Raw genomic sequence first — 26,978 nt, forward strand, 5'->3', positions numbered from 1 at the left:
CAAGAATAAGTTGTTCCTGAAGAACTTGTGACATTGTTCGTCTGAATGTGAGATGTACCTTTCTCTGCAAACATAGATAGCAATTTCCAAACTTGATCTGCATGCTCCTCATAACTCCTTTTGCCTCCACTTCAAAATACACCATTTCCAACTGTCCTGTAATAGGATATAATCATGTTGACACACCGGTTCCTATTAAATCACCAGAGTTAAGCAATGTTGAGTCTGGTCAGTACTGAAATTGGTGACCATTTGGGAATTCCAGGTGCAGTATGTGCTCTTCGCTTATCATTGTTTCCACTCATCCTGGACTTTTCCTTACCACTGGACTTAAGCGATGCTGATTCAGGAAAGGTATGGTTGGAGATTGCACAACCCTGGCCTCATAATTACATGCACAGCTACCTTTACAGTATCCATTATCTTTCAGACATGACGAAGACTATGGTGAAGCAATGGTGTCCTCCATCCACCATGGACCTGATCCAAAATTATGCATCAGAACTGGATTCTTGATTTTAACTTCTAAAAGTGGGACCATGACTTTGGTTCCTCATTCCATCTTGCATTTGTAGCTTTGAGCCTGATAAGTGTCAGGCTTCATTAAATGAAAAGAAATTCTTAATCATGGCTTGAACATTATTTCAGCTGGAGAAACCCTAGTTGTCATTTGGGGAATTGTTCTGAAAGTGATAAGGAGTCTACAATTTCAATTATTGTCTTCCCATCTGCCTCCATCTTTCTCAATGGTTCCTTGAATGTGCATACACTATACTCTGCTTGTCCATTATAGGAGATGTTATCAGGACTGTGAGTGTACCAAAATTCATTGTTCTTCATCAAGATTTTAAAATCCAGGCTTAAAAAACATGGACCATTATCACTTACCAATAATACTGACAAACCATGTGTTTCAAAGAATCCATTCATCTTGATTGTGGCTGAAACAGTATATATTTTCATTAAACCTGTCTCTGTCCATTTTGAGTATGTATCCACCATAATCAGGTACATACTCCAAAAATGGACCAGCATAATCTATATGAATTCTCTATCAAGACTTTCTCAGATGTTCTCAGAAATGAATGGGAGATCTAATTCAGTTGCTTTGATTGAGCATGCAAATTCCATAGCTTTTGCAGTTTCTTTCAATGTCCATATTTAAATTTGACTACCACACACAGCACAATCCCTATGACAGAGATACTGTAATATTTTCAATTTTGATTTAGGCAGTATAATAACCTTGCTTTTGTATAGTATTGCCACATAGTTATACATTAACTCTTCTTGTTTATGAAATATGGTTATGATGTTTCAATGGAAGTGTAACTACTCCAACCATTCATTATATAGCTATACACTCAGCTCAAAACGGGTTCTCACCTTGTTTTTGATCTCATTGTGGCCACCATCATTGGAGTCTCAACAAAAAAATTCCTGTTCCTGTCCACTTAGTGGGACATGACTAAGACAGTGTGCATTCCCATCAAAGGAGCCAACACGATATATTAACTTATAATTGAATGCTGTGTTAAATCTTGGCAAAGGAGGAATCAGCTTGTATCATGAAAACTGTCCCAACAATAGCTTGCAGTCAGTGAATATCATAAAAGTATCTTTGGACGCAGTAACACAGTTTTTTCACAGTAAAAACTAAGACCAACCCTTGTTTTTCAATGTGGACATAATTCCATTCAGTATCAGTATGCTTCTGTGAGCGGCAGCTTCTCACTTCCATTTTGTAACATGGATCATTACAGTTCTCAGTCAAATCTTCAAATCATGCCCTTTCTCATTAAACTATGAAGTGACTCTAACAATATTGATAAATGATTGTGATAAGTACTTCATCCTAAGATAAGCTTGTGATTCAGTAATATTTCTTAGTATGGAATCTCTGTCATAGCCATACTTTCTTGTTGATTTTGAAATCCACCTCCACAAATTTTAGTTTTGCCCCATCCATCGCTTCAAGCACACTCTGTAAATTTTTTAGATGACTGGCCTTATCGTTATCTAAAATCAAGATATCATCCACACATGCCTTATAGAAAGGAATATCCTCAACCTCTTATTTATATCGCATTTTAAAATTCCAATTGCACTATGTATTCCAAGTTATAATCAGTGAGTGTTCATTATCAACAATTCCTGTGCTTCCACATTCAATTCTAATTTTTGAGAGTCTAAACTTGCTTAACTTTTGATCAAATAAGTCCTTCATTCAAGGTAACAGATAATTATTGGATGATGCAGCAGCATTTACTGTTTGCTTGCAAATCATCACATATCCTAAAGTTGGCACTTATGCCAATGGATCATCAAATGTAAGGGAGATAACCAGCATAGACATAGCAAAAATAAGCATATTTTACAAGATATAATTTAGGACGTTGAAATAATCAGTAGAACAATGAAAGAATGTTAAAAAAAAAAAGAAAAAGTAAAAGAAAGTGATTACACAATTACTGTAGTTGAATTCCGGAAATTGCTGAAACAGTTTACGAAAAGGAAATAAATTAGGGAAGTTAATCAACGAACTTAAAATATAACAAGATTAAGTAACAAAATAAACTTATTAATTAACATACACAAAACAAAAGTAAACTGTTAGAATGTAACCATGTTAATTAATCCACAACAAAAATTAAATAAACTTGTTTGAAACAATGTTATTAATCTACAACAAAAATTAAATAAACTTGTTTGAAACAACGTTAATTAATCCACAACAAAAATTAAATAAACTTGTTTGAAACAATGTTATTAATCTACAACAAAAATTAAATAAACTTGTATGAAACAATGTTATTAATCTACAACAAAAATTAAATAAACTTGTTTGAAACAATGTTATTAATCTACAACAAAAATTAAATAAACTTGTTTGAAACAACGTTAATTAATCCACAACAAAAATTAAATAAACTTGTTTGAAACAATGTTATTAATCCACAACAAAAATTAAATAAACTTGTTTGAAACAACGTTAATTAATCCACAACAAAAATTAAATAAACTTGTTTGAAACAAAAATTAAATGAACTTGTTTGAAACAATGTTAATTAATCTACAACAAAAATTAAATAAACTTGTTTGAAACAATGTTAATTAATCCACAACAAAAATTAAATAAACTTGTTTGAAACAATGTTAATTAATCTACAACAAAAATTAAATAAACTTGTTTGAAACAATGTTAATTAATCTACAACAAAAATTAAATAAACTTGTTTGAAACAATGTTAATTAATCCACAACAAAAATTAAATAAACTTGTTTGAAACAATGTTAATTAATCTACAACAAAAATTAAATAAACTTGTTTGAAACAACGTTAATTAATCCACAACAAAAATTAAATAAACTTGTTTGAAACAATGTTAATTAATCTACAACAAAAATTAAATAAACTTGCTTGAAACAATATTAATTAATCTACAACAAAAATTAAATAAACTTGCTTGAAACAATATTAATTAATCTACAACAAAAATTAAATAAACTTGTTTGAAACAATGTTAATTAATCCACAACAAAAATTAAATAAACTTGTTAATTAATGAAAATAACAAAACTTTTTTAAGGGAGATTTTGAAGTATTTAAGCCGTCAATTTATGGCTATGATGAAAGTTTACTTTAATTTAATTTTTTTTTTTTTTTTTTTTTTTTTTTTTTTTTTACTATTCTGTAGTTTCATTTTGCAAGGTATAATTTGGGGCGCATAATAATTAACGTACACAAAATAACGAAAATAGAAAACGTTTTTGAAGGATATTTTGAAGCATTTAAACCGTAAACATAATATTTTTGGGTATTTTTTTAGATTAGGTCCACCTCCGCAATTTTCTTTTAAATGACAACTTAAATAAGTTTTCTACTATGCTGAATACGGAAATCGCATTGAAATTTTGCAGAAATAAGTAGTTATCGAGATATAAAACGTTGTATTATGCATTGTATTCTTTGGCAGCCATCGTTTTTACGCGCGGGCGCGCTCCATAAACAAATCTACGCGCGTAACAAAAATGGCCGCCAAATAATACAATGCATAATACAACTTTTTATAACTCAATAACTAATTATTTCTGCAAGATTTCAAGGCGATTTTCGTATTCAGCATGGACATGGCCGAAAACCTATGAAAGTCGTCATTTAAAAGAAAATTGTGGAGGTGAACCTAATCTGAAAATTTACGTTTTTTTTTTAAATAAAAATTTTAAAAAATGACGGTTTAAATACTTCAAAATCTCCTTTAAAAAAGTTTCGTTATTTTCGTTAATTAACATGTTTATTTAATTTTTGTTTTTTGGTTAATTAGCCTACCGTCGTTTTAAACAAGTTTATTTAATTTTTTTGTTGTGGATTAATTAAATTGTTAATTGTAACAGTTTACTTTTTTTTTACTTTAATTTTGTGTACGTTAATTAATAAGTTTATTTTGTTACTTAACATTGTTATATTTTAAGTTTGTTGATTAACTTGTTTTCTTTTTGTTGAAATTTCCGGGACTAACTTCAACTTAACCCGGCTAGATGTGGGGGCAACCCCACATATCTGACCAGTCAAGTCAAGGATTCGTCACTTGACACTCAGCCCAACAGGTGAGGGGCCGGGACCCGGCCCTGCACCTGTTGGACTGAGGTACAACGCCTGGGTAATACCTAGGAGGTCCACCTTCCCAGGCCTTGCCACCGGGCTTTCCGGTGGGGCAAGTTTATTGCTTGCTGCCTGAGGCGCCCCGACCGGGGAGTGCCGACGGGGTTACTCAGGCAATTTTTAAAATTGCAGGAGTGCCCCTCCTTTAGGGGAGCCTGCGGGGTTCCCACTTTCCGGCCTTGTGCCACATTTTGCTGATGTGGGCAGCAAATAAATATCAACCCGGCGCTTGTATTCGTGTATCTTGCAAAATATGCTTATTTTTGCTATGTCTATGCTGGTTATCTCCCTTAGATTTAATAATCCGTTGACATAAGCGCCCTAAAGTCTCTGCTCTCGACCACGAGAATATTGCGTTCTCTTAAAAATATTTTGGCTTTTCAGATGGCCCAATTCTTTTTCCACATCTTCTTTGATGGCATAGAATTCACTATTTTATCCAGGGGTATTATATTTCACTTCATATTAGAGCCAATCAAAAATGAAAAGAAACAATTTTATTCTGTCAACGTAATATGTTTATTCCTTCATTGTAATATGATCCCATTCCTTTATTACACCCAGCACTGCTGGGTCCCAGCAGTGCCATTTGTAACCTTGGTGCTAATTATTATATCTTTAAATATCACTGTCCAGGCACAAAATACAAAAAAACAAAAAACAAAAAAAAAAAAAAAACAGAGCTTATTTCAACAACTTTGTCAACATGGCAGTCCACTTTTTATTTTCAGAATAGAAGAAAAAAATAAAAATGCCTCTTAGGAGCAAACGGCAGATAATTGAGTTTTTTCAATGGTTAACTTAGTTCCCCTCTTTAGATACAAGGTTGATTTTTCATGTGAGAAGACCCATTTCCTCAAAATAAGAAACTCTGAATCGGAATAAAAATTAAAATTTTCATTTAAGAAAGATTTCTACTTCATTAACCGAATTCAGAACAAATGAAATAAGCTTCAAAGTTATTCACCCTTGATTTTGAAATCTTCCTATCAATAAGACAACCTTTCAGCATGCAAGTCCTGGCGTGTAACTCACAAAGCAATTTATAAAAGAGAATTAGACAAAAATAAGATACCTTGCTGAAAACAACCAATCACAGATATGGAAGTCACCACTCGACATCCAGGCTTTGCACGGAATTTGATTTTGACTTCATTTGCTGTTGTGCCAAATGGGATTTTCACTATTGTATCGGGTGAATTTTTCTACATAAATATAAAAAACAACAAATATTTGAACATTATCATCTTTGACTTTATATTTCTCCTTATTTTTTCTTCTCTGTAAAACTAACATTTTGTCGATTTAGTCTGAGCTAAATGCGAAAATACTATTTTCAAACTTAAACATGACAGTTCAAAGCAATGCTTCTACCCTTCCATTTTTTAATTTATATTCAGAAATTGCATAGGTTTTGTCAGTGGGTGCTTTGTAACTATTCTGTGCTTTCACCTACCAATTTAATGAACAAAAATATTATAAAAAAATGAATTTAACTTGAAAAACCTATATATTTATTGGTCATGGACATGTAACTTCATATACAGGGTATTCAAACCCATGCGAAACTTTATATGTGGGTTTTAGCTGGGAAAAATCGGTGCAAAAGTCTGAAAATTAAAAAAATTGGAATTTGCCAGGTGAAGGTCGAACAATGGCATTACAAATATGCATGTGTGATGTAATAGCTATTGGTTTGGTTCATGTTTCAATTTTTAGCTTTGCAGTAAACATATCTTCAGTGTACAGTCATTAACGTCAAAGGAAAAAGTAAATTGTAAGCTATTCAATTTTCGGTGGTGGAGAACAAGTCATTTTTTTTTTTTTAACTTTTTAAATCATTACAATATATTAGGTCCAATATAATATAATAATAAATGTGAAATCTGCATTAATCAAAATATTGTATTTAAACATATTTTACAGCCGGGCAATGCCGGGCGACCTGCTAGTTGTAAATAAAAATATTCAATGCTATGTTTATGCAAGAAAAACAGACATCATATGTTAACTTGTCTTCTAAGTAGATGAGCTATTAATGTATGAATGTGGCCTCTGTCTCAAGAGACAATGAATCTTAATCTGTATGAAGCTTTTAAGTGGAACAAAGTTTGCAAGAAAGAAGAGCGCAGCCAATGTCATCAGCAAACATGAAAGAATAAAGGAGAAAAAACAGGGCAGAGACAAGTTTGTTTTATGCGTTTTATGGCACTATATAAATACTTTGGGGATTATTTTATGCAAAAACACAACATGCATGCTACATTACATACCCTTAATTGAATGCAAATTGCTATTTTTACCTATAGCTGAGCGACACTATGTATTGATACCTTTCCTTTATAATAAAGATAAATGTGCATTTATTTGTATCCATCCTGTCACACCAAAGTCATCCAGTACAAAATTGGAAGATAAACCCATTTCAAGTATTTAGAAGAATTTGGAAAGCAAGTAGCAAGTCAGACTCCCCCACCGATCTATTTCTTTTTTCTTGTTTTTGCTTTCTACACTGATTTATATATTTCTTTATTATTTTTTTTTCTTTCCAGTTTAAGGTGCTTTCTCTCTTGTCTCTCTTTTTTAACTTCATTGATTAAGACGTTATTTTAAAGGAATATGAATATAAGTGCAAACACTAGACTGATGAGGAATAATTTTTTCCATTATTTGTGACAAACTCGTTAGTGCATAAATGCACTATTATTATTTGATATGAATATAAGTGCAAACACTAGACTGATGAGGAATAATTTTTTCCATTATTTGTGACAAACTCGTTAGTGCATAAATGATCAAAAACGATTCTATCAAATTTCAACTCACCACAATGTATTGGCCGTGATGCTTATGCTAATTGATACGTAATATTTATGCTAATCATGCTTACCATGTGAGAGACAAAATCATATTCAACAATTAATGTTATTTCTCTGAGACCAAAGATTTTAAAAAATTGTTTCTTTATTTTTTGAAGAAACATTTAATACTCACTCTGGATGCATATACTTTATTACCGCCCAGTAGGATCACATCAAAAGACTCCACTGATTTGGGGCGAATTAACTTAATATTTCCACCATATGAAAGCGCATTGCCAACATTGATTGTAACTGTAAGCTTTTTATCATTGGGACTTGGTTTCCAACCACTTCCTCCAGGTCGAATGGCATTCAAAGCTTCTTCATTACTTGATACATGAATATTTTCATTTGAAATAAGTTTCCAGTCAGTCATTCCATCTACTTTTATACACTGTGACTCTGAAATTTTAATAGAATTTAAGCTTACATGAAAATACAATTTTAGAAATTAAAAAATATTATGCTATAAATAGGATGTCTCTGTATCTCTGGATAGCTAACGATGCAATTAAAACAAAATCATGTACTAAGATAAAATACAATTATTCTAAAATAACATTTTACAAGAAATCCAATGGGTGTATTTATATTTATTTCTGAATTCATTTAGGCCCACCAGGGCTCAAATTAATGACACACGGTTTTAGTAAATCAGATAGGAATATTACATTATGATTTTAATTGCATTAATTAATTACATTAATGTTTTAGTTTAACCAGATTTGTTTACACACTCTAATTTTATCTTTTACTTTTAAAAACGTTTTTCTTTTCAGAGAAAACAATTCGTTTTTGTTTGTTTGTTTTTTATGTATACATATTTCTTCACTATCTTGCAGTAAGAGTGATACTGATGTTTCACCTGACAATAGTCATAAAATATATATAGTATAATCAGGTTGACATATAGATTCCTTTTAGATCATCGAAGTTACATTGAACCGGGTTAGTAATAAATGGGTGATCATTTGGAAATACCAGGTGCTGCATGTGGGAAAGCTGCCTGCTTATCCTAAGTATAGTTTCATGTTATCTTAGACTTTTTCTCATGGTATTACAACAATGTCAGCTCAAAATATGTGTTGTTAGAGATTATGCAAACCTTGCTTCACAATAGATTCCCAGTACAGACAACCTTACAGACCGAATGGAGGCCTGAGTTAGAGAAATTCTCTAACACGGCAATTTGTCTTCTCTATTTTACTTCATCAAAATCGCAGCTCAAGGTCAGGGATAAATTAAATTGTTCTTGAATCAAGAACACCTGAAATCTCAACAGATATTAGTTGAAAATAGATTGGCATAGTTTGGGAGTGTGTGCTCTTGGATGGATTCATGGTAAAATTGATGAAATATAAGCATGGCCAAAACGAAAGGAGGGAGTATTTTTTGACAGAATCTCTCTTTAAAAATCTACCAAAAATAAAATAATTATCCAATCAATACGAATTTTTCACCATTTATTAAGTGAAGAATGAACTTTATAATGGTGTACTTTTTTCATAATCGATATTTATTGTTGTGGGGTACAAATCACCCCTATTTGAGAACTAAGTGGAATCAACCAGTCCTATAAATACCACTGGTTTCAGAGACTAGATGTAGATATTCATACCATGTTTAACCGCATGCTACGAATACGTTCCTCTGATACCACTTTAGTTGCTCTTGTATTCTTTATGATAAATACATATTATATTTTATACACTTTACACTACTTGTGGCTTCTTTCATTTGTGTCTCCTAGCACAGAACTATAACAACTGGCTGACGAGGATGATTCAAGAACTTCCCGGATCAATCTACAATAATTGTTTACAACAACTGAATAAATATTCGGGCAAAGACTCACTCTAAAAAAACAGTCATTGGAAGACAACATTTGACGACCAAAAGGTTTCAAGAAAAAAGAACACGCGCGGAAATTTGAAATAATTTTTTCTTACACTCAAGGAAAATTTGAAACTTGAAAAGTTTGAAGAACAGGAAAAATTACTCGTCAACATTGGGAAAAAAACAACATTCGATTGTAAAAATCCAAAAGACTTTGAAAAAAGAAGGATAACAATTTTTGCTGAAAAATGATTTTACAAAGACGTTGTCAAAAGCTATTAAAAAGCTACAAAAAGTGTAACTGCGAGTTAAAACAGTTGAGAATTATTACTCTTGAATCAACGGTACAAAGTTTTTAGTAAGTACAAAAAAAATTTTTTTTTCATCTCTATAAATACAAGTAATGTTGAAAAAAAAAATTGTCCTTCTAAAAAAACATATCTCGTTAATTCTTCTTATGGTTAAAAAGCATTGGGAAAAGGGAAAAAAGATTCATGCAAATACATATTTTATTTTATTGGCTAAAGCGAGTATTTGCACAATTAAAATTACGTCAGATTTGAATCCAATTAAAATAAACATTTCTCTGGTCAACTGACTGCATATTGAAGAAGAAGAAAAAAACACGATTTTGCTAAGCATGCCACAAATACAGTGTTAATGGAAACTATGATATTCTCTTTGCACAGAAATCGAAAAGAATAGCCAATATTAAATAAATACTATAAACTCTCTTTCACAGATAAATAACTAATTCTTTTTAAGGAAAAAAGATGACATTAAATTTGAACTCAACTCCAACTCCAAAACCCAACTCCAAAACCCAACTCCAAAATCCAACTGTTCTCTTCTCACTGCACTTTCCACACTGACCGCACAATGCATAAGGTAAGGTTCTTTACTTTTAACCACACGCCCCCTTGATCTCTAAGATCAATAATTAGTATCATAGTCCGCCATCCACGCTGGGCGTCTTCATTCACGGTGCGATCGTCAAAGAGGCTCTTCTTCAGACACTTCAGCATCAACATCAACCTCCTCTTCCTCTGATGGCAAGGAGACTCTCCGTATATCTAAAATGTGATGAGGCATTCCGTCAATTGCTACCTTGTTTTTGGAGAGTACTTCAGTCACTGTACCTTGTCCCCAGTGAGTCGTGCAACGAGAATTGGGTGGTTTCACCCACACCTCTTCACCAACTGCGATGTCCACGCAGGCCTGTTCTTCTCTCTGTGTTACAGCCAATGGATGTCGCCATTCATAAGAGAAAATAGACCGGTGCGGCACTGAATTTTCGTCTTGACCAGCCTTCGGCATCATATTTACCAAAAAACTGCTTCTTGGGGCGAAATCTGGCTTCTTGATGCCACAGCTTTTATAGAGCGATGGTGCCTCTCTATAATTCCATTTCCACTTGGACGGTACGCAGCTCTAAAATATAGCCCCACATTCCACTTCGCACATAAGTCTCTAAAAACTTCCGAGCGGAAAGACGTACCATTATCCACCAACACCTCTTCTACTGGCCCCCTTTCCATAAAAACCTCCTCGACAACTCTCTTTACCTCTTCTGCTGTTTCATTCTTGATTTTCCGCCATATCGCTACTCTCCCAGGCCCACAATAAATCATAGTTACATGCGGTTCATGTTGATAATGTGTGATGTCAATGGCCAATCTCCGCCTATTCTCTTCAACATGCAGTTCCCCTTTTTCATGTCTAGCCGGTGCAGGGTCGATTGATTGGCATTCCCTACATTGTTCCACCACCTTTTCGACGTCTTGCATTGTGACGTGCGGGTTTACTTTTCTTACCAAGTAAAGGGTCTGTTCCTTTCCAAAATGATGCAGGTTATGCAGGTCTTTTAAATTCTCTACTGCACAACATGCTGGAGCCCCGTCTCTTTCCTTGTGTAGCCAGGCTTTCTTGACTCTTGTCAGCCCATCTGCTTTATTTTTTTGTGACGGAACTAAGGTAATAGTTACCTTTAGTTCGAATTCTCGAACCAAGTCTCCCAGCGCTCCAAGTCTACGCTTAATAAGCATCTCCGCTGCTCCTTTTGTTTTGATCCGCTTATCACCAGACAGCTCCAATTTAATCCACGACACCACTGTTGCAGAGTCTGTTTTAACGTTCACTATCTGTAGCCCCCATTTTAGAGCCAGATTGATGCCTTTCATCACAGCATCGAGTTCCGCAACATTGATATGGGCGCTATCATCCTTTTGTGTAGCCAAGCAGCATCTTCAACAGCCACTTCTCCTATTTCCAATAATACCCCTAATGCTACACTGCTAGCATCAGTCCATATCACCCTTCATGGCCCTCCTTTACATGCGATTCTCCTCTTACAGGGTCCATTTTTTTCACTTCTGCAATGACTTCTTGTATCATGAGAGCACTTTTTGATCAACTGCATCTTCCCAACTGTTTGTCCCAGTCTGCCTTTTAATAAAACTGCACGCAGTTTGCAGCCATCCAGCTATTGGATAGTGGCCAACCAGCTTTCCACATATAGAGAAAAGCTCTCTCTTGGCTAGGTCAACCTTGGTTTCAGGGATCTCATTTCCTTGCCCAAACATCAATTTTCCTGCCTTATTGTTCTGTAGTCGAAATCCCAAAGCCATTCCGTTTTCCAGTGACTCAGGCGGTTTTGTCGTCAGTCCATATGCTTTGATATGCTCTCTCACCCTTTCCGCAGTCACCTCCGTTTCATCCACTAGTACATCGTCGATGTAAGAGCAGGTGCTTCTCTTCACTGCATCGTCTTTGGCCAGCACTGTCTTAAGAACTGACGTCATTATCTTTGGTGCGGAGTTCAGACCAAATCCTAATCTGGTCAGACAATAAACATGACCTTTGTACTCTACCAATTGATACTTCCACAATTTCTCATCCACATGAAGTTGGAGGTAGGCTGACTTCAGGTCCACAATTTTAGTTGCCTGCTTCATCCTCCTTCATTTCCTTACGACTTCTTTACACACGTCGATTCCGTCCTTTGTGTGACAAGCGACAAACTTGTTTAGCTCACGGAAATCCAACACTGGCCTAACTTTCTTCTTAATAGGTTGGACCACAGCCATGAGTGGCAAAATTCCTTCAACTTTCCCTGACCACGGCATTAATATTCCTTCATCTATCCATCTCCCAACTTCTTTTTCAAACTGCGGCTCCGCAGCTCCTTTCAGTGTGCTTTTGTAGCAGCTGACCCGATTCGTCAATACAGGTGGCTCCGCGGTCCATCGCCATTCTACCATCCATTTTTCACCATCGAAGCAGGCTCGAAAGTCATCATCCTCAATCAGACACGGTCGGGGTTTCGATGGTTGGTTGGTATCACCCCTGGTTACACTTCCTGTTATTCCCGGTGCACTCTGATTGCCAAACTTCACCTGGCCTTTAACAATAGTAGCTCCTCCCAGTTGGTCTATTGCGTCCAGGCCCAGCACCACATCAATTCCTGCAATCAGTCTATCCAGCACGATCACTCTTAGCCGCAATGGCATATTCCTTACTACAATTTCCTCATCGGCCTCTCCACAGCATTCCACTTCTCTGCCATCCACCGCTCTAACGTTGCTGGTTCCATTCCAATAGTTGGCGACGCTCGTAGTAATGAGTGTTGTTGTACATCCAGTATCAACAAGAGCTCTAGCCCTCTTTCCATTGATTGTGATCACTAACTGTGGCAACAAACTCTCATACGCCTGTTCAGTATAAAAGGGGTGACTACTGGCGCAATAGCACCCCTTTACTCGTTTCCCGAAAGCGAAGGGCAATTCCTGCTAATGTGCCCTACTTGGCCACACCGAAAACAGATAATGTCTGGCTGTGGCTCCCTACAGTCTCTCATCATCTTTGACATTTTTTTTTTTTTTTTTTTACACAGTGATCACCACTTATCAAGGCCCAGAAGCCACTCAGGGATAAGGGTTATTGCAAGTACATTACGTTAGTGTGGAGATTTGATGAAGTGTTTACTTAAGGGGGCGGTTCATTAGGAATTTGTTAACATTGGACTTGAAGACATCCAAGTTATAGTCCGGTGGGAAGCAGGCAGATGGAACAGAGTTCCACGGGCGTGCAGTTCTAAGAAAGAAGCTTTGTTCATGGAATCCGCGTTTTGATTTAGGCACAGATATAGAGTGGGGGAAATTTTTCACAGTGGATTCAGCTAGACGAGTGTTTTTCGTGAAAGATTGGTGAGGGGGGACCAGAGATTGGAGTTCAGACGAGCACCTGCCATGGAAATAACGATAAAACAAGGATAGGCTTGCAACGTCTCTTCTGTGGGAGAGAGGTTGCAGGGTAGAGAAAAGGGCACCCCCCACTAAGCCACTTTGATATGTCAAGAGCATTTACTGGTAAATCCACGGCCTTGCTTCATCACTGGTCGCTCCTTTCCGCTTGCCACAGCAGCTGCGACCGCCCCCAGCTCACCAGACTGTTTCGCCAAAACTCTAGCATGCCTTAGAATCTCCTCCACCTCCATGGTTTCAATATCAGTAAGTCGTTGCAGTTCCATGGAGATGTGATCAGGGAAACCAGTTACAAGCGCCAGCTTTACAGTCTTCTCAAGGCTGCGTCCCCCATATCCAGCCAATCCTGCTAGTCGCCTTATCTCTGCCATGTACACGTCCACAGACTCCCCAGTCCAGGTGACTCTTTTGAGCTTGTTGTAAGCCTCAAACGCGCTCTCGGAAAATGCGGTCTGTAACCGGTTCTTGATGCTCTCAGCAATGGCCTGATCCGTCTCTCCCATTTCTAGATAGACCGCTAGAGCACTTCCTTCCAAATACATAGGTATTAACATGGCTACATCCTCGATATTCTGCAGCCTTGCCACCAACTTCAGCTTGTTAAGCCACGCAACCACATCACCTTCTCCAGTAAATGGCCTCAGGATATCGCTGCTCAATCTTACTCGGTCACCCATTTTTGTCACTGTGCCGAAATAGCTTGACGTTAAATTTGAACTCAACTCCAACTCCAAAATCCAACTCCAAAATCCAACTCCAAAATCCAGCTGTTCTCTTCTCACTGCACTTTCCACACTGACCGCACGATGCATGAGGTAAGGTTCTTTACTTTTAACCACAAAAAAAAAATGTGTAGGATTAACAAGGAATTTAACCCAGTACCTACACGTTACGAAAATTGAAAAAAGGCAAACTCAATCTACTAATTTCTGTATAAATGCAAACGCCAAATTATTTTCTCAGGAAAATTGCCATACAAGGAAATAAATAAATGAAATAAATATTCATTAAATAACCAGGTATGAATTTTGTAAAGGCTTTTTCTATAGAGTTGGTACTATAGGAAAAGTAAATCAACGAATTGTGCTGTTTCTGAAAAAAACTCATTTTGGCATATAAAGTAATTCTAAATCTTCCAAAAAACAAAATGGACGATTTTGCAAAACAGATATTGGAAATGGTGAAATTCCAACAAAGTCAACAATTAGAACTTGAAAAAAGGTTCCGAGAAGAGCAATTGACAATACAGAAACAAAACGACAAGAAGAAACTGACAATAAAAATCAGATGGATGAGGAGAATACAGAAACAAAACAAAGACAAACAGTTAAATTTAATAAAATACCTCGAAGAAAAACGAGGAAGAGAAAAGAAAGAAATGAACGAACAAATATTGGAATTGAAAAAATTACAGGTAGAGCAACAAAACCAGTCAAATAGAAAAATGGATTTGATAACGTTTTAGTAAATAAGGACAGTGGAGGAGAAACCAGCACAGTTTTTTCCCAAAATGCAATCTGGTCAGCTATTGATATATTTCACTATACGCCTGAGGATGACCAAACGTTTGAGGCATATTTCAGATTTGAAGACCTGTTCAAGATTGATTGCGGGTCATGGACGGATTAAAAGGTTTGTTTATTGCTACGAAAATTTAGTGCATCCGAACATAACAAATTTGTGGACTATATTTTTCCAAGAAAAACCAATGAATTGTCATTTGACAAGGCAGTCAAACTATTAATGAAGTTATACTGTCCAAAGGCAAGCCTTTTCCATAAAAGGAGAGTCAGGACTATACAACTTTTGCATCTATAGTTAATAAGCACTGTGACGATTTCAAATTATCGTCATTAACTGCGGACAATTTCAAATGCCTAATATTCACACAATAGTGTATAGCCACAATAGATGCCGTTAAATTTGAACTCAACTCCAACTCCAACTCCAAATCCAAATCCAACTCTTCTCTTCTCTCTGCACTTTCCACACTGACACCCAAAGGAAAGAAGACGGCTCTTTTATAGACATCCACATCTCATTTGCATACCCCTCCCCCCTCTCCTCACATCACGTGATCATCAGTCCATAAATACTAGGGGCGGACATTTTTATTTTCTCTTTTTTTTTCTTTCCTAACACGAGCCGCACGATGCATGAGGTAAGGTTCTTTACTTTTAACCACAAAGATGTTGTGCTCTAAATAAATTGGAATTAGAACCTGATTTGATGCTTCAGAAACTGGCTGAAGATTGTCAGCAGTTTGTGGCAGTGAAGCAAGATTCCCAAAACATAGAGGAAGCAGGTATCACTCACATTAAAAAGAGAAGCTCCAAAAATAAAGGACACCCGCCTGCCAGTAATTACCAACCAAGAGGCAAAAAGAACCCTTCACAAAATTATCAGGATAGACAAAATCCTAGGACCCCTTGTAGCAAATGTGGAGGACCTCATGGTACAATGCATGTCAGTACCAAAGGAAAATAATGTGTGACCTATACAAGCGAGCAGGGCACAAGGCCTCATATTGCAGAGCAAAAGTAGCAAAAAAGAACTACATAAAAACTGCAAAAATGGACCCTTCACCAACAGAGAACATAAGGAAATATGTTACGGTGAGAATCAAAAATAAAGAAGTGAAACTGCAACTTGATTCAGGGTCGGATTTATCGATTATAAATTTTCACACATGGAAGAGAATAGGAAAGTTCACAATGACAAACACAAATAAAGTCGCAAGATCGGTAACTGGTGAAAAAATAAATTTTGAGGGTGAGGTAGTTATTAATGTGTCACTAAAAAGAACGATAAAAAAGCTAGAAGTGTTTGTTCTAAGGAATGCAACAAATTTATTCGGGACTGATTGGATTCAGAAATTTGAATTATGGGACTCGCCAATGAGTGATTTTTTTTCACAAAATAGCCGAAGCCAACAAACTCAAAAAAGATCTCAAAAATTTTTCCCCAAGTGTTTTTTTCTGAAAAGCTTGGATACTGCACAAAAATAAAAGCTAGATTCGAATTGCTGGATGAAACAAAACCAATATTCAAAAAGCCATAGAGCATACTGTTCGCTTTGAGGGAAAAAATTGAAAAAGAATTGGAAAGACTAGTTAACACTGGGATTTAACCCCTATTAACTATAGTGAGTGGGCAGCCCCTACTGTATACGTGAAAAAAAATCTAAAGAGATTAGGGTATGCACAAACTTCTCTACCGGATTGAATGCGGCGCTCAAGGACCATCACTATCCACTATGAAACCCAGATGAAGTATTCGCTAAGTTAAATGGTGGAAAAAGTTTTTTCAAAATAGACTTAAGCGAGGCGTACCTACAAATACCAGTAGAAGAAGATAGCTCGAAACTTTTGTGTATTGCAACGCACAAAGGACTTTTTAAATTCAATAGATTAGAATTTGGTATAAAAGTAGCACCTGCAATTTTCCAACAGGTAATTGATACTTTGCTAAGTGGGTTGGATTTCTCAATAGGCTATCTGGACGATATTCTTATGCGTAGTCAAAATGTTGAACAACATAGAGATCATGTATTTCAAGTGTTTGACAGAATAAAAGAATACGGTTTCACATTGAAGGCAGCAAAATGCAAATTCTTTTTGTAACAAATTAAATACCTGGATCATACAATAGATAAGGATGGGAGGAAATCTGATCCGGATAGGTCCACAGTCATAAAAGACATGCTAAAGCCTCGTAATGTAACTGCATTGCAGAGTTTTTAGGGCTTGCGAACAATTATCAAATGTTCATTTCAATCCAGAATAAGAGATTATTGTCGCAACCGACACAAGTTCTTATGGGATCAGGGCAGGCATTCTACACAAGATGCCTGATGCATCCACTAAGCCGACCACTCATGCGTCGAGAACTTTACTGCCTGGCGAGAAGAATTACTCCCAAATCAAAAAGAAGCACTGGGGATCATATTTGGGGTTACAAAATTCCACTGATTTTTACATGGTCGTAAATTTAAATTACAAACTTACCATAAGCCACTTATAACCATCTTTCGCTCTAAAAAAGGTCTGCCAACTTACACAGCCAACAGACTGCAAAGATGGGAGAACATTCTACTGAATTACGATTTCATTATGGAATTTCTTACATCTGCAAAGTTAGGTCACGCAGACAGATTGTCACGATTAATCTCGAAATCAAGGGAACCACTGGAAGACACAGTAATAGCATCACTACAAAGTGAAAAGGACTATACACAAATACTGTGTAATACGATCAAGGAACTACTCTGGAAGATATAATAAGGGAGGCTGAAGAAGATAGTTTCATCAAAGAAATGAAACAAAAAATTCAACCAGTTGAATTGATGGCAGAAGTTTATTCTATGTGCAATGAGATACTGTTGTACCTAGAGAGGGTAGTAATCCCAACTACACTACAAAAGAAAATCCTAAAGGATTTCCATATAGGCTACTGGGGCTACTCGAATGAAGAGCCTCATGAGGTCCTACGTTTACTGGAAGAGCATGGACACTGATATAGAAGTGAAAAGCATATACAAATTTGATAAATATTCTATACTAGAATAATCAATTTCCTAAACAAACTAAAACAAAGTGTCCTTTTTTTTAGGTCAAATGACATGGTGCAACAGTAAAAGGCAAAGATTGGTATGTCAGATGTATTGCTACATTGGTCTAAGTTGAAAAAGTCTTACCTTATTGGTTTGAGATTGTTTCCTATCCACAAATGTGAATTATGTATGCTATGTGTTAAAAACTAATGTTTTTGGTGAGATGCAAATAAAAAGATATTTTGTATTATAATATGCAAGCTATGAGAAAATCTCAATCAAGATTTGTTTAGGAATGTAAATTATTATTATGTGACTATTTGAATTGAGATTTTTTTTTTTTTACAATTTGGAATGGATTTGAGTTTTGCGTTTTAGCAAAATCGTTACTTTCATAATAAAAAAGAATTATGAGATTTTGATATAAGAATGATGGTAGATTTATTGAAATTTGAAAATCTCAAGAAAATTATTGATTTTAAAGTTTCCTCGAATCCAGAGTTATTGTATTATTTTCTCTAGTGGGAATGAGTTTACTATTTTACTATTTGTTCATGTACTATAGAATCCTTGGCTATAGGAAAATTCCAAGGAAGTTTATGTCTGAGATAGTGGGGCATGATGAAATTCCCTCCTAGCCCATAATCTAATTATAGCATTCACTAGCAAATCACAGAAAGTTACATGTGCCTCTCTTATTTTATAAGACACTCAGTAATACAAAAAACTTCTCAGCTTTATAAAACTAAAAAAGAAATAAACATTTTATACAAACCTGTAGCAAATGTTGTCGGAACTACAAAATAAAATTCAAAGCATTAATTTTCACATAAGTATTATTCATATTATATCTACAGTATTTTCAATATGATATAAAATAATAGGCAACATAAATCTTACCATAATGGATATTTTGTGTCTGTGTATTTAAAAGTCAGAATATTAATTAAAAGATACATGGTATTAAATAGCACCAGTCATTATATTTTACTACATTTGTAGAATATATATCAAATTACCTCCCTTCATGTGATGTACATATTTATAGATATAAATACTGAAATAGAGGAATATATATTATTATATTAAAGATTATCATTATTAGTAGTAGTTGTAGTCGTAGAATCTTTACATATCTCCTATAATACATCCTACATGCTAAGGGTGCTTTCTGACAAATTTGGTGCAATTCTTTCAAATTGTTTGGGAGCCTATAAATGTTCGTTCTTGTAGTAATAGTAGTAGTAGTAGTAGTAGTAGTAGTCAGTTATGGCACACTTGGCATTACACGCACAATTCAAACCAAATTATGTAGCATTCTATTGCATTCTAGATACTGAAAGACAGACATACAGATTACAAAAATTATTATGATTTAGATATAAATGTCACATTTTTGATAACACTAATTAATCAAAACAATAAGATTGCTTTTCTTTGTAGTTCAGCTTGTGTGCAGATAAAAAGTAAATATTGTTTGACAAAACAAAACAGGAATTTTATAATATATGAATGATGCAATTAATGTAAATGAAAAATCAAGGAAAACATGATTAAATAAGCAAATATATAACTTTATCTTCTACTATATAAAGGAGACCTGTGTGTGTGTGTGTGATAAAAACTTTTGTCATCTATATTCGACCAGATCGAAACTGGTACCATCTGAAAGGGCAATGCCCTGGATGCATAATATGTGAAAATTAGAAAAAAAGATTCATTTTGTGGCAGTCAACTGGACCACTTTTTCAAAAGGTGGGGGTCCATTTTTTGCGTCTCTTTTTTGTAAGTCACGCATGTGTATTAAACTAAAACTATGTTTAAAATGCTTATTTTGCAACATTATGATTTCATAAGCCCTCATGACTGTATGAGAAAAAGTGCTCAATATTCTTAGTATAGCAGGTGTATCCAAATGGAACTTTATGTGGACCCGGGCAATGCCGGGTATCCCTGCTAGTATCATATGAATTACATTTACATGAATATAAAAGTAGCTCTTAGAAAATGTTCATTTAGTAAATTTTATGCAAACTTGTGTTTTGGTAGGAAAATGTTCTGTGAATAAGCGGATACGAGGACTAAGGATGTGTACATCTAGTGTGAATATGGGTGTGTGTGTGTGTGTGTGTGTGTGTGTGTGTGTGTGTGTGTGTGATCCTAGCTTGTTCCATTAGCGTGTGCGAGTTGGTAGCTATTTGCTTCTGTTCACTTGACCTTAGTGTGTTTATTTCCTCATTTTATAGGGGTTTCTAAGTTTGCATCGACTTGATAGATTTTGGATTTAAAACAATTTTCATTGATTGAAAAATATTGAGTTAAAATGTTCTTGTAAAAACTCGAACTTTTTTTTTAAGTGAAAAAGAGAGTGTATCCTAACAAACTGGAAAAGAGGGTGACTATTCAAGCCAATCTCTTTTTGGCACCTGTTTGAATCGCATTTTCATCACAAACTAAAACTAATGAATCTCTTTATTTTAATATCATTATGGATGATATAATAAATGGAATGATTAGTTTGCTATTTAATTTACTTATGTGTTATAGGGTGTACATGTACATTAAACACTAAATTAAAGCGATTAAAAAGCTATAATAGTCACTCTTTCTTTAAATGCTAACGGCAACATTTAAAAATAGAATGTGTGAATCGATATGCAGTGAGAGAGGGTGAGTCAAATAGATAGCTGAGTGCAAGATGGATAAGTTGAAATCAAAAGGAGGTTTGATATTATACCATGCACAATACTGATGAAAACAATTGAAATATTAAGAAAAATCAATCCAATCCACATAAGCAGGTAATGCCGATCAACCACAACTAAGCTGAAATATAAATATAAAAAATATGAAAACCCAAGGAAACTGAAACTGCTAGAAATTCCATAATCAGATCTCCCCCTCCTAAAAAAATAAAATAAAAAGTGGCATTAGCCTCAGTTGCTACCACACAAAATAGTCATGATGGATCAAAGAGGATGGAAAGGCCGAGGATGGAGAGCATCATCTAAATATCCACTAGAAGAGCATAAAAAGGATTGAAACCTTGGGAAGCCACTCAAATTCCAAAGAAAATCAATAGTTATTATCAGCAAAAAGTCAATGGTAAATAGTTGTGGCGCTAATGCAAAGTCATTTACCATGGTTATCCAAAGAGTGTTGGAAGTCGGGAGAAAGTTTTTGTCACTTAGACTCCAGGAAATACCACTTGTTATTACCAGTGAGAAATCACTAAAAATGACTATTGTGAAAACTGGTGGTGGTGGTGATGATGACGATGATGATGATGATGATGGTGGTGTTAATAATAATACAAAAAAGAAAAATAGTTTTTCTTACTTGGTGTTGTAGCTGAAAAAGAAAAAAACAAATATCAATAAGAAAATGTGAAAAAGTTTGTATGAACCTAGAATATATAATTGAACTGATATTAAATTTAGTATCTGAAATATTCTGCTTAATAGTTCAGGAAAATTAGACATAAAAATGGCCTAGTAGGGGAAAATACTACAAAGCTGAGTTTTTGCATATAAGCTGTTGATATACAGTGTATCACAAAAGTGAGTACACCCCTCACATTTAAGTATCTCTTTGAGTTATTTTGAGGGTAAAATAAATTAACTATGTTAACTATTATTATATAAGCTGCTCACAGACTGCTTTTTATTGTGCGAAAGTGTCATTTTGTTAGTGTTCTCCCATGAAGAGATATACTTAAATATCTGCAAAAATGTGAGAGAGTGTACTCACTTTTATGATAGTGTTCATGATTCTGAGCAGAGTTTTTTTTAACAGTTTTATGTTTTTCTCACTTATGTAAAAAAAAAAAAAATATTTCACTATATCCATTTAATCCAATTCTGGGAGGAAAATATTAATACTTCATGTCTTATGACAATGAAGTATATCACTTCATATATTTAGAAATTATATTTTTGTCAGATTATTGCTTTTTATTTTGTCACAGTATAGGAAAGTCATGTTTTTTTTGTTTTTTGTTTTTTTTTGTTTTTTTTTTGTGTGTTTCATTTCCATTCAAATTGTGTGTATTGAGAGCTTGTTTATGGAAAACTTTTTGAAGATAATTTTTCTTTCAAAAACTTTGCCGGTGACATGGAAATATGAGACAGAATTGATATAAGATAACCCTATCCTCTAAAAACTGATTACCTTAATTATGCTACAAGTAATGTTATTCAGTTTTTGGTAATTTATATTTGGATTGCAGTCTGTTTTTGGATCACATTTTAAAATATAAAAAATTTATGGGTCTCAATGAATATAATATTGTAATATAATCTTAAAACTAAATTTCTGTTGTAAATAAAATATTACAAAGTGAAAATATATTCTCTTTTAAATTTTGTCAGTAGTGAATTATATTCTTATGTCAGTGCATATCAGACAATTTGACGATTTTCAATATGCAGAGTATTTGCATGCCATTCATCTAAAAGAATTAATTAATCTTTAACTTCTATCATTTTTTAAAAGCAATGAGATTTTGCCTCTTGTTCTCCCAGCTTTAGCAGAGATTGTTTCTTCTACTTTGGGGACAACAAAATGTGTCACACTTGCCCATATATCAGTTCCAGTGGTAAGACAGGCAGATTGCCTGTACTTCCATGACTTTTCATTGAGACAGATCAATGGTTAATTCCGTTCCCCAATCAACAATTTGAAAAGTGGATGGAGACAAAATTAAGTTTACCTCTATATAATCTTCTCAAGTTCTTATGTTCTCACTTTCTTTTTATATCTCCCAAACTGAGAAAACAATAAAATTTAAAAGCGAATATATTTTCACTTTGTAATATTTTATTTACAAAGAGAAATTTTTGAACAAATCAATAATTGGTCTCATAATCCACTATCCACGCTGGGTGTCTTTGTGGTGCGCTCATCATAGCAGTTCTTCTTGCGGAACTTCATCAACCTCCTCCTCCGCTGGGAAGGAAACTCTACGTATGTCTAAGATGTAACTTGGCATTCTGTCAACTGCCACTTTGTTCTTGGAGAGCACTTCAGTTATGGTACCTCTTCCCCACCCGGTTGCATAACGAGAAAAAAAAATAAATGAAAAACTCTTTATCACAAAATTTAAGGATAGGGATAGGCTCTTAAATAAAAACAAGAAGTATCAATTAATTGTAGGGTTTATAAATCACACTTCCTTAACCACTTACTTACTCCTCCCTCTTAAAGTTCTTATCTAACCTGCTTCTTGTACTACTTATACTTATATCCAACAGTAATACTCCTATTTACTAAAATCTTCACAAAATATTATATTTACTATATTTATAACTACCTCATCTTTATCTTTGCAGCTTCAGACAATCATTTAATAAATTATATTTATTATTATCCCAAATATTTTTCTTTTTTTTGTTTTAATATTTATTTGTTTCCTCCATTGTAAATGATGTCTATTTTAAATATTCATGTATATTACGTTTTTTATTGATTTTGTTTCGTTTTGTTTTTGTTCCCCTCCCCTTTTTAATGATGTTTATTTTTAATATCGATATTTTGCAAAATTCAGCTTATATATGCAGGTGTTGTTAATGCTTTAAATTTTTATGGGTAAGAAACTTTATCACATTAGGTATAGCTTAACTCAAATTTTAAAAAATTTATGTAAAACATTTATCTTAAACTTTAATTTTAACTTCTTGTTTTGATTGAAATTGAAAAGTTTTTTCTATTATACAAAATTTTTTTAAAAAATAAACATTTTAACAATAATTTTTACTTTCTCAACTTTAATCTTGGGTTATTTTTACTCTCTAATACTTACCAGGTATATTATAAATGTACCTATTTACTATGCCTCCCCACGGGACAGAGTTAGACACCAGGGTCGTTTTTTAACGTGGAGAAAGGTATATTATAAATGTAAATAATAACTGATATGTATCTTAATATAACATAAACTTAAATATATATTAATTCTGTAATATTTTATACTAGCGGGACCTGTGGAAATTCCACAGCAGCATTTTTCCTATGCAATATATTGTTGCTGGGCATGCTGTGAGCGGTCTGTTCAGCATGAATGAAGGCACAATCATATTCTAGTTTTAAAACTGTATCGCCCCCTTACTAAAATAATAACTTTGATATAGTTCATGGGCTGATTATTTCATTACAAACACACCGGTCAATTAACTCACATTTTATCATTTTTCATAATTATTGAATATGTTACTATGTTCGGCAATAATTTTGCATAATTTCAACCCACATTATCGCTCCTCCCTTTACTAAAATATTTTATAAAAAGCACAACTATTAATTAACTCACATTTCATCATTTTTATTTTTTAATAATTCTTGGATATAGTACTAATTTTGACAATAATTTTTCATCATTTAAACTCACCATATCGCACACCTTACTAAAATAATAACTTTGATATATTTTCTAGGCTGATTATTTCATTACAAACACATACATCAATCAACTCATATTTCATCATTTTTCGTAATTCTTGGATATGTTACTAATTTCGACAATATTTTTTATAATTTAAACCAACGTTGTCGCCCAACCTTACTAAAATAATAACTTTGATACATTTGCTGGGCTGATTCTTTCATTACACACACACTAATAAATTAACCTCATTTTTCATAATTCTTGAGTATGTTACTAATTTCGACAATCATTTTTCATAATTTATACCCACAGTATCGCCCTCTTTTAATAAAATAATAACTTTGAAATATTGTCTGGGCTTATTATTTTATTACAAACAAACTAATGCATGAAATTACATTTAATCATTGTTCATAATTCTTGGATATATTACTTATTTCGACAATCATTTTTCATAATTTTAACCCACATTTTCGCCCTTCCCTCTTTACTAAATAATAACTTTGATATATTGTCTAGGCTGATTATTTCCTTACAAACACACCAATCAATTAGCTAATATTTCATCATTTTTTCGTAATTCTTGGATATGTTACTAATTTCGACAATAATTTTTCATAATTTAGGCCCTCCTTATTTTCTTCCCCTTTACTTATATAATAACTTTGATATATTGTCTAGGCTGATTATTTTATTATAAACACACCAATCAATTAAATCGCATTTCGTCATTTTTCGTAATTCTTGGATATCTTACTAATTTCGACAATAACTTTTTATAATTTAAACCATTCTCGTCGCCCTCTCTTACTAAAAAAATACTTTGATATATTTTCTGGGCTGATCATTTCATAAAAACATAACTATCAATTAACTCACACTTCATCATTTTTCTTAATTCTTTGATATGTTACACATTTCAACAATTATTTTTAATATTTTTAACCCACATTATCAACCACCCACTACAAACATAATAACTTTGATATATTTTCTGGGATGATTATTTCATTTCAAACACACCAATCAATTAACTCACATTTTGTCATTGTTCATAATTCTTGGATATGTTACTTATGTCGACAATCATTTTTCATCATTTTAACCCACATCATCACCCCACTTACTAAAATAATAACTTTGATATATTGTCTGGTCTGATTATTTCATTGCAAACACACTAATGCATTAAATAAGATATTATCATTTTTCATAATTCTTGGATATGTTACTAATTTTGACAATTATTTTTCATAATTTAAACCATCCTTATCGCCCTCTCTTACTTACATAATTACTTTGATATATTTCCTGGGCTGATTATTTTATTATAAACACACACTCGATTAACTCACATTTAATCTTTGTTCATGATTCTGGATATGTTACTAATTCCGACAATATTTTTTATAATTAAAACCCACATTATGCCTCTCCCTCCTACTTATATAATATATTTGATATATTGTCTGGGCTTATTATATCATTGCAAACACACCAATCAAGTAACTCACATTTCATCATTTTTCATAATTCTTGGATATGTTACTAATTTCGACAATAATTTTCATAACTTTAACCCACTATCTCGCTCCCCCCTTACTTAAATAATAACTTCGATATATTGCCTAGGCTGATTATTTCATTACAAATAAATAAATAAATTCTGGGTATTCTCATGGTATATATGTTTCACCTATCTTATCCAATCCCGAGTGACGCCGCATATTCTGCTAATATATATCGTTCACCTATCTCATTCGATCCCTGGGGACACTGGGTATTTTGCTACTATATGTTTTCCACCTATCTCATTCAATACTGGGTGACGCTTTCTGATAGTATATATTTGCACATCTCATTCAATCCCGGGACTGACTTCATGTCCGCCACCCCACTGTTTAAAATATACATTAAATAAAGTAATGTTTAATCGTAAACTATTTCAGCCATTTCCGGGACTGACTTTATATCCCCAACCCAGTGCTAAAAATACGCATGAAATAATGTAATGTCTAAATAGTCAACTGTTTCACCCATTTCCGGGACCGGCCAAACACACTGCTAAAAATATACATGAAATAATGTAATGTCTAAATAGTAAACTGTTTCAGCCATTTCCAGGACCGTCTTTATATCCCCAACCAACCGTTAAAAATATACATGAAATAATGTAATGTCTAAATAGTAAACTGTTTCAGCCATTTCCGGGACTGACTTTATATCCCAAACCCATTGCTAAAAATATATATGAAATAATATAATGTCTAAATAGTGAACTGTTTCAGCCATTTTCGGGACTGACTTTATATCCCCAACCCACTGCTAAAAATATACATGAAATAAAGTAATGTAAATAAATAATGTTTAAATCGTAAACTGTTCCAGCCATTTCCGGGACTTACTTTATATTCTAAACCCA

The 26,978-nt window shown here is 33.9% G+C and overlaps 1 protein-coding gene across 1 annotated transcript in view; it reads right to left on the minus strand.

Annotated features, from left to right (window-relative positions):
* Window positions 1-26,978, minus strand: part of LOC145292234 (uncharacterized) — a 314,231-nt gene that overhangs the window by 166,220 nt on the left and 121,033 nt on the right. Inside the window, exons 12-13 of the mRNA XM_080138557.1 lie at window positions 7,658-7,949; window positions 5,739-5,868 (exon numbers count right to left, since the gene is read on the minus strand). Coding sequence (XP_079994683.1) covers window positions 5,739-5,868; window positions 7,658-7,949 — 422 coding nt within the window. The remainder of the gene's footprint in view (window positions 1-5,738; window positions 5,869-7,657; window positions 7,950-26,978) is intronic.

This window comes from Euprymna scolopes, chromosome 13 (assembly GCF_053919585.1).
Source record: "Euprymna scolopes isolate OS-2025 chromosome 13, ASM5391958v1, whole genome shotgun sequence".
Taxonomy (NCBI): domain Eukaryota; kingdom Metazoa; phylum Mollusca; class Cephalopoda; order Sepiida; family Sepiolidae; genus Euprymna; species Euprymna scolopes.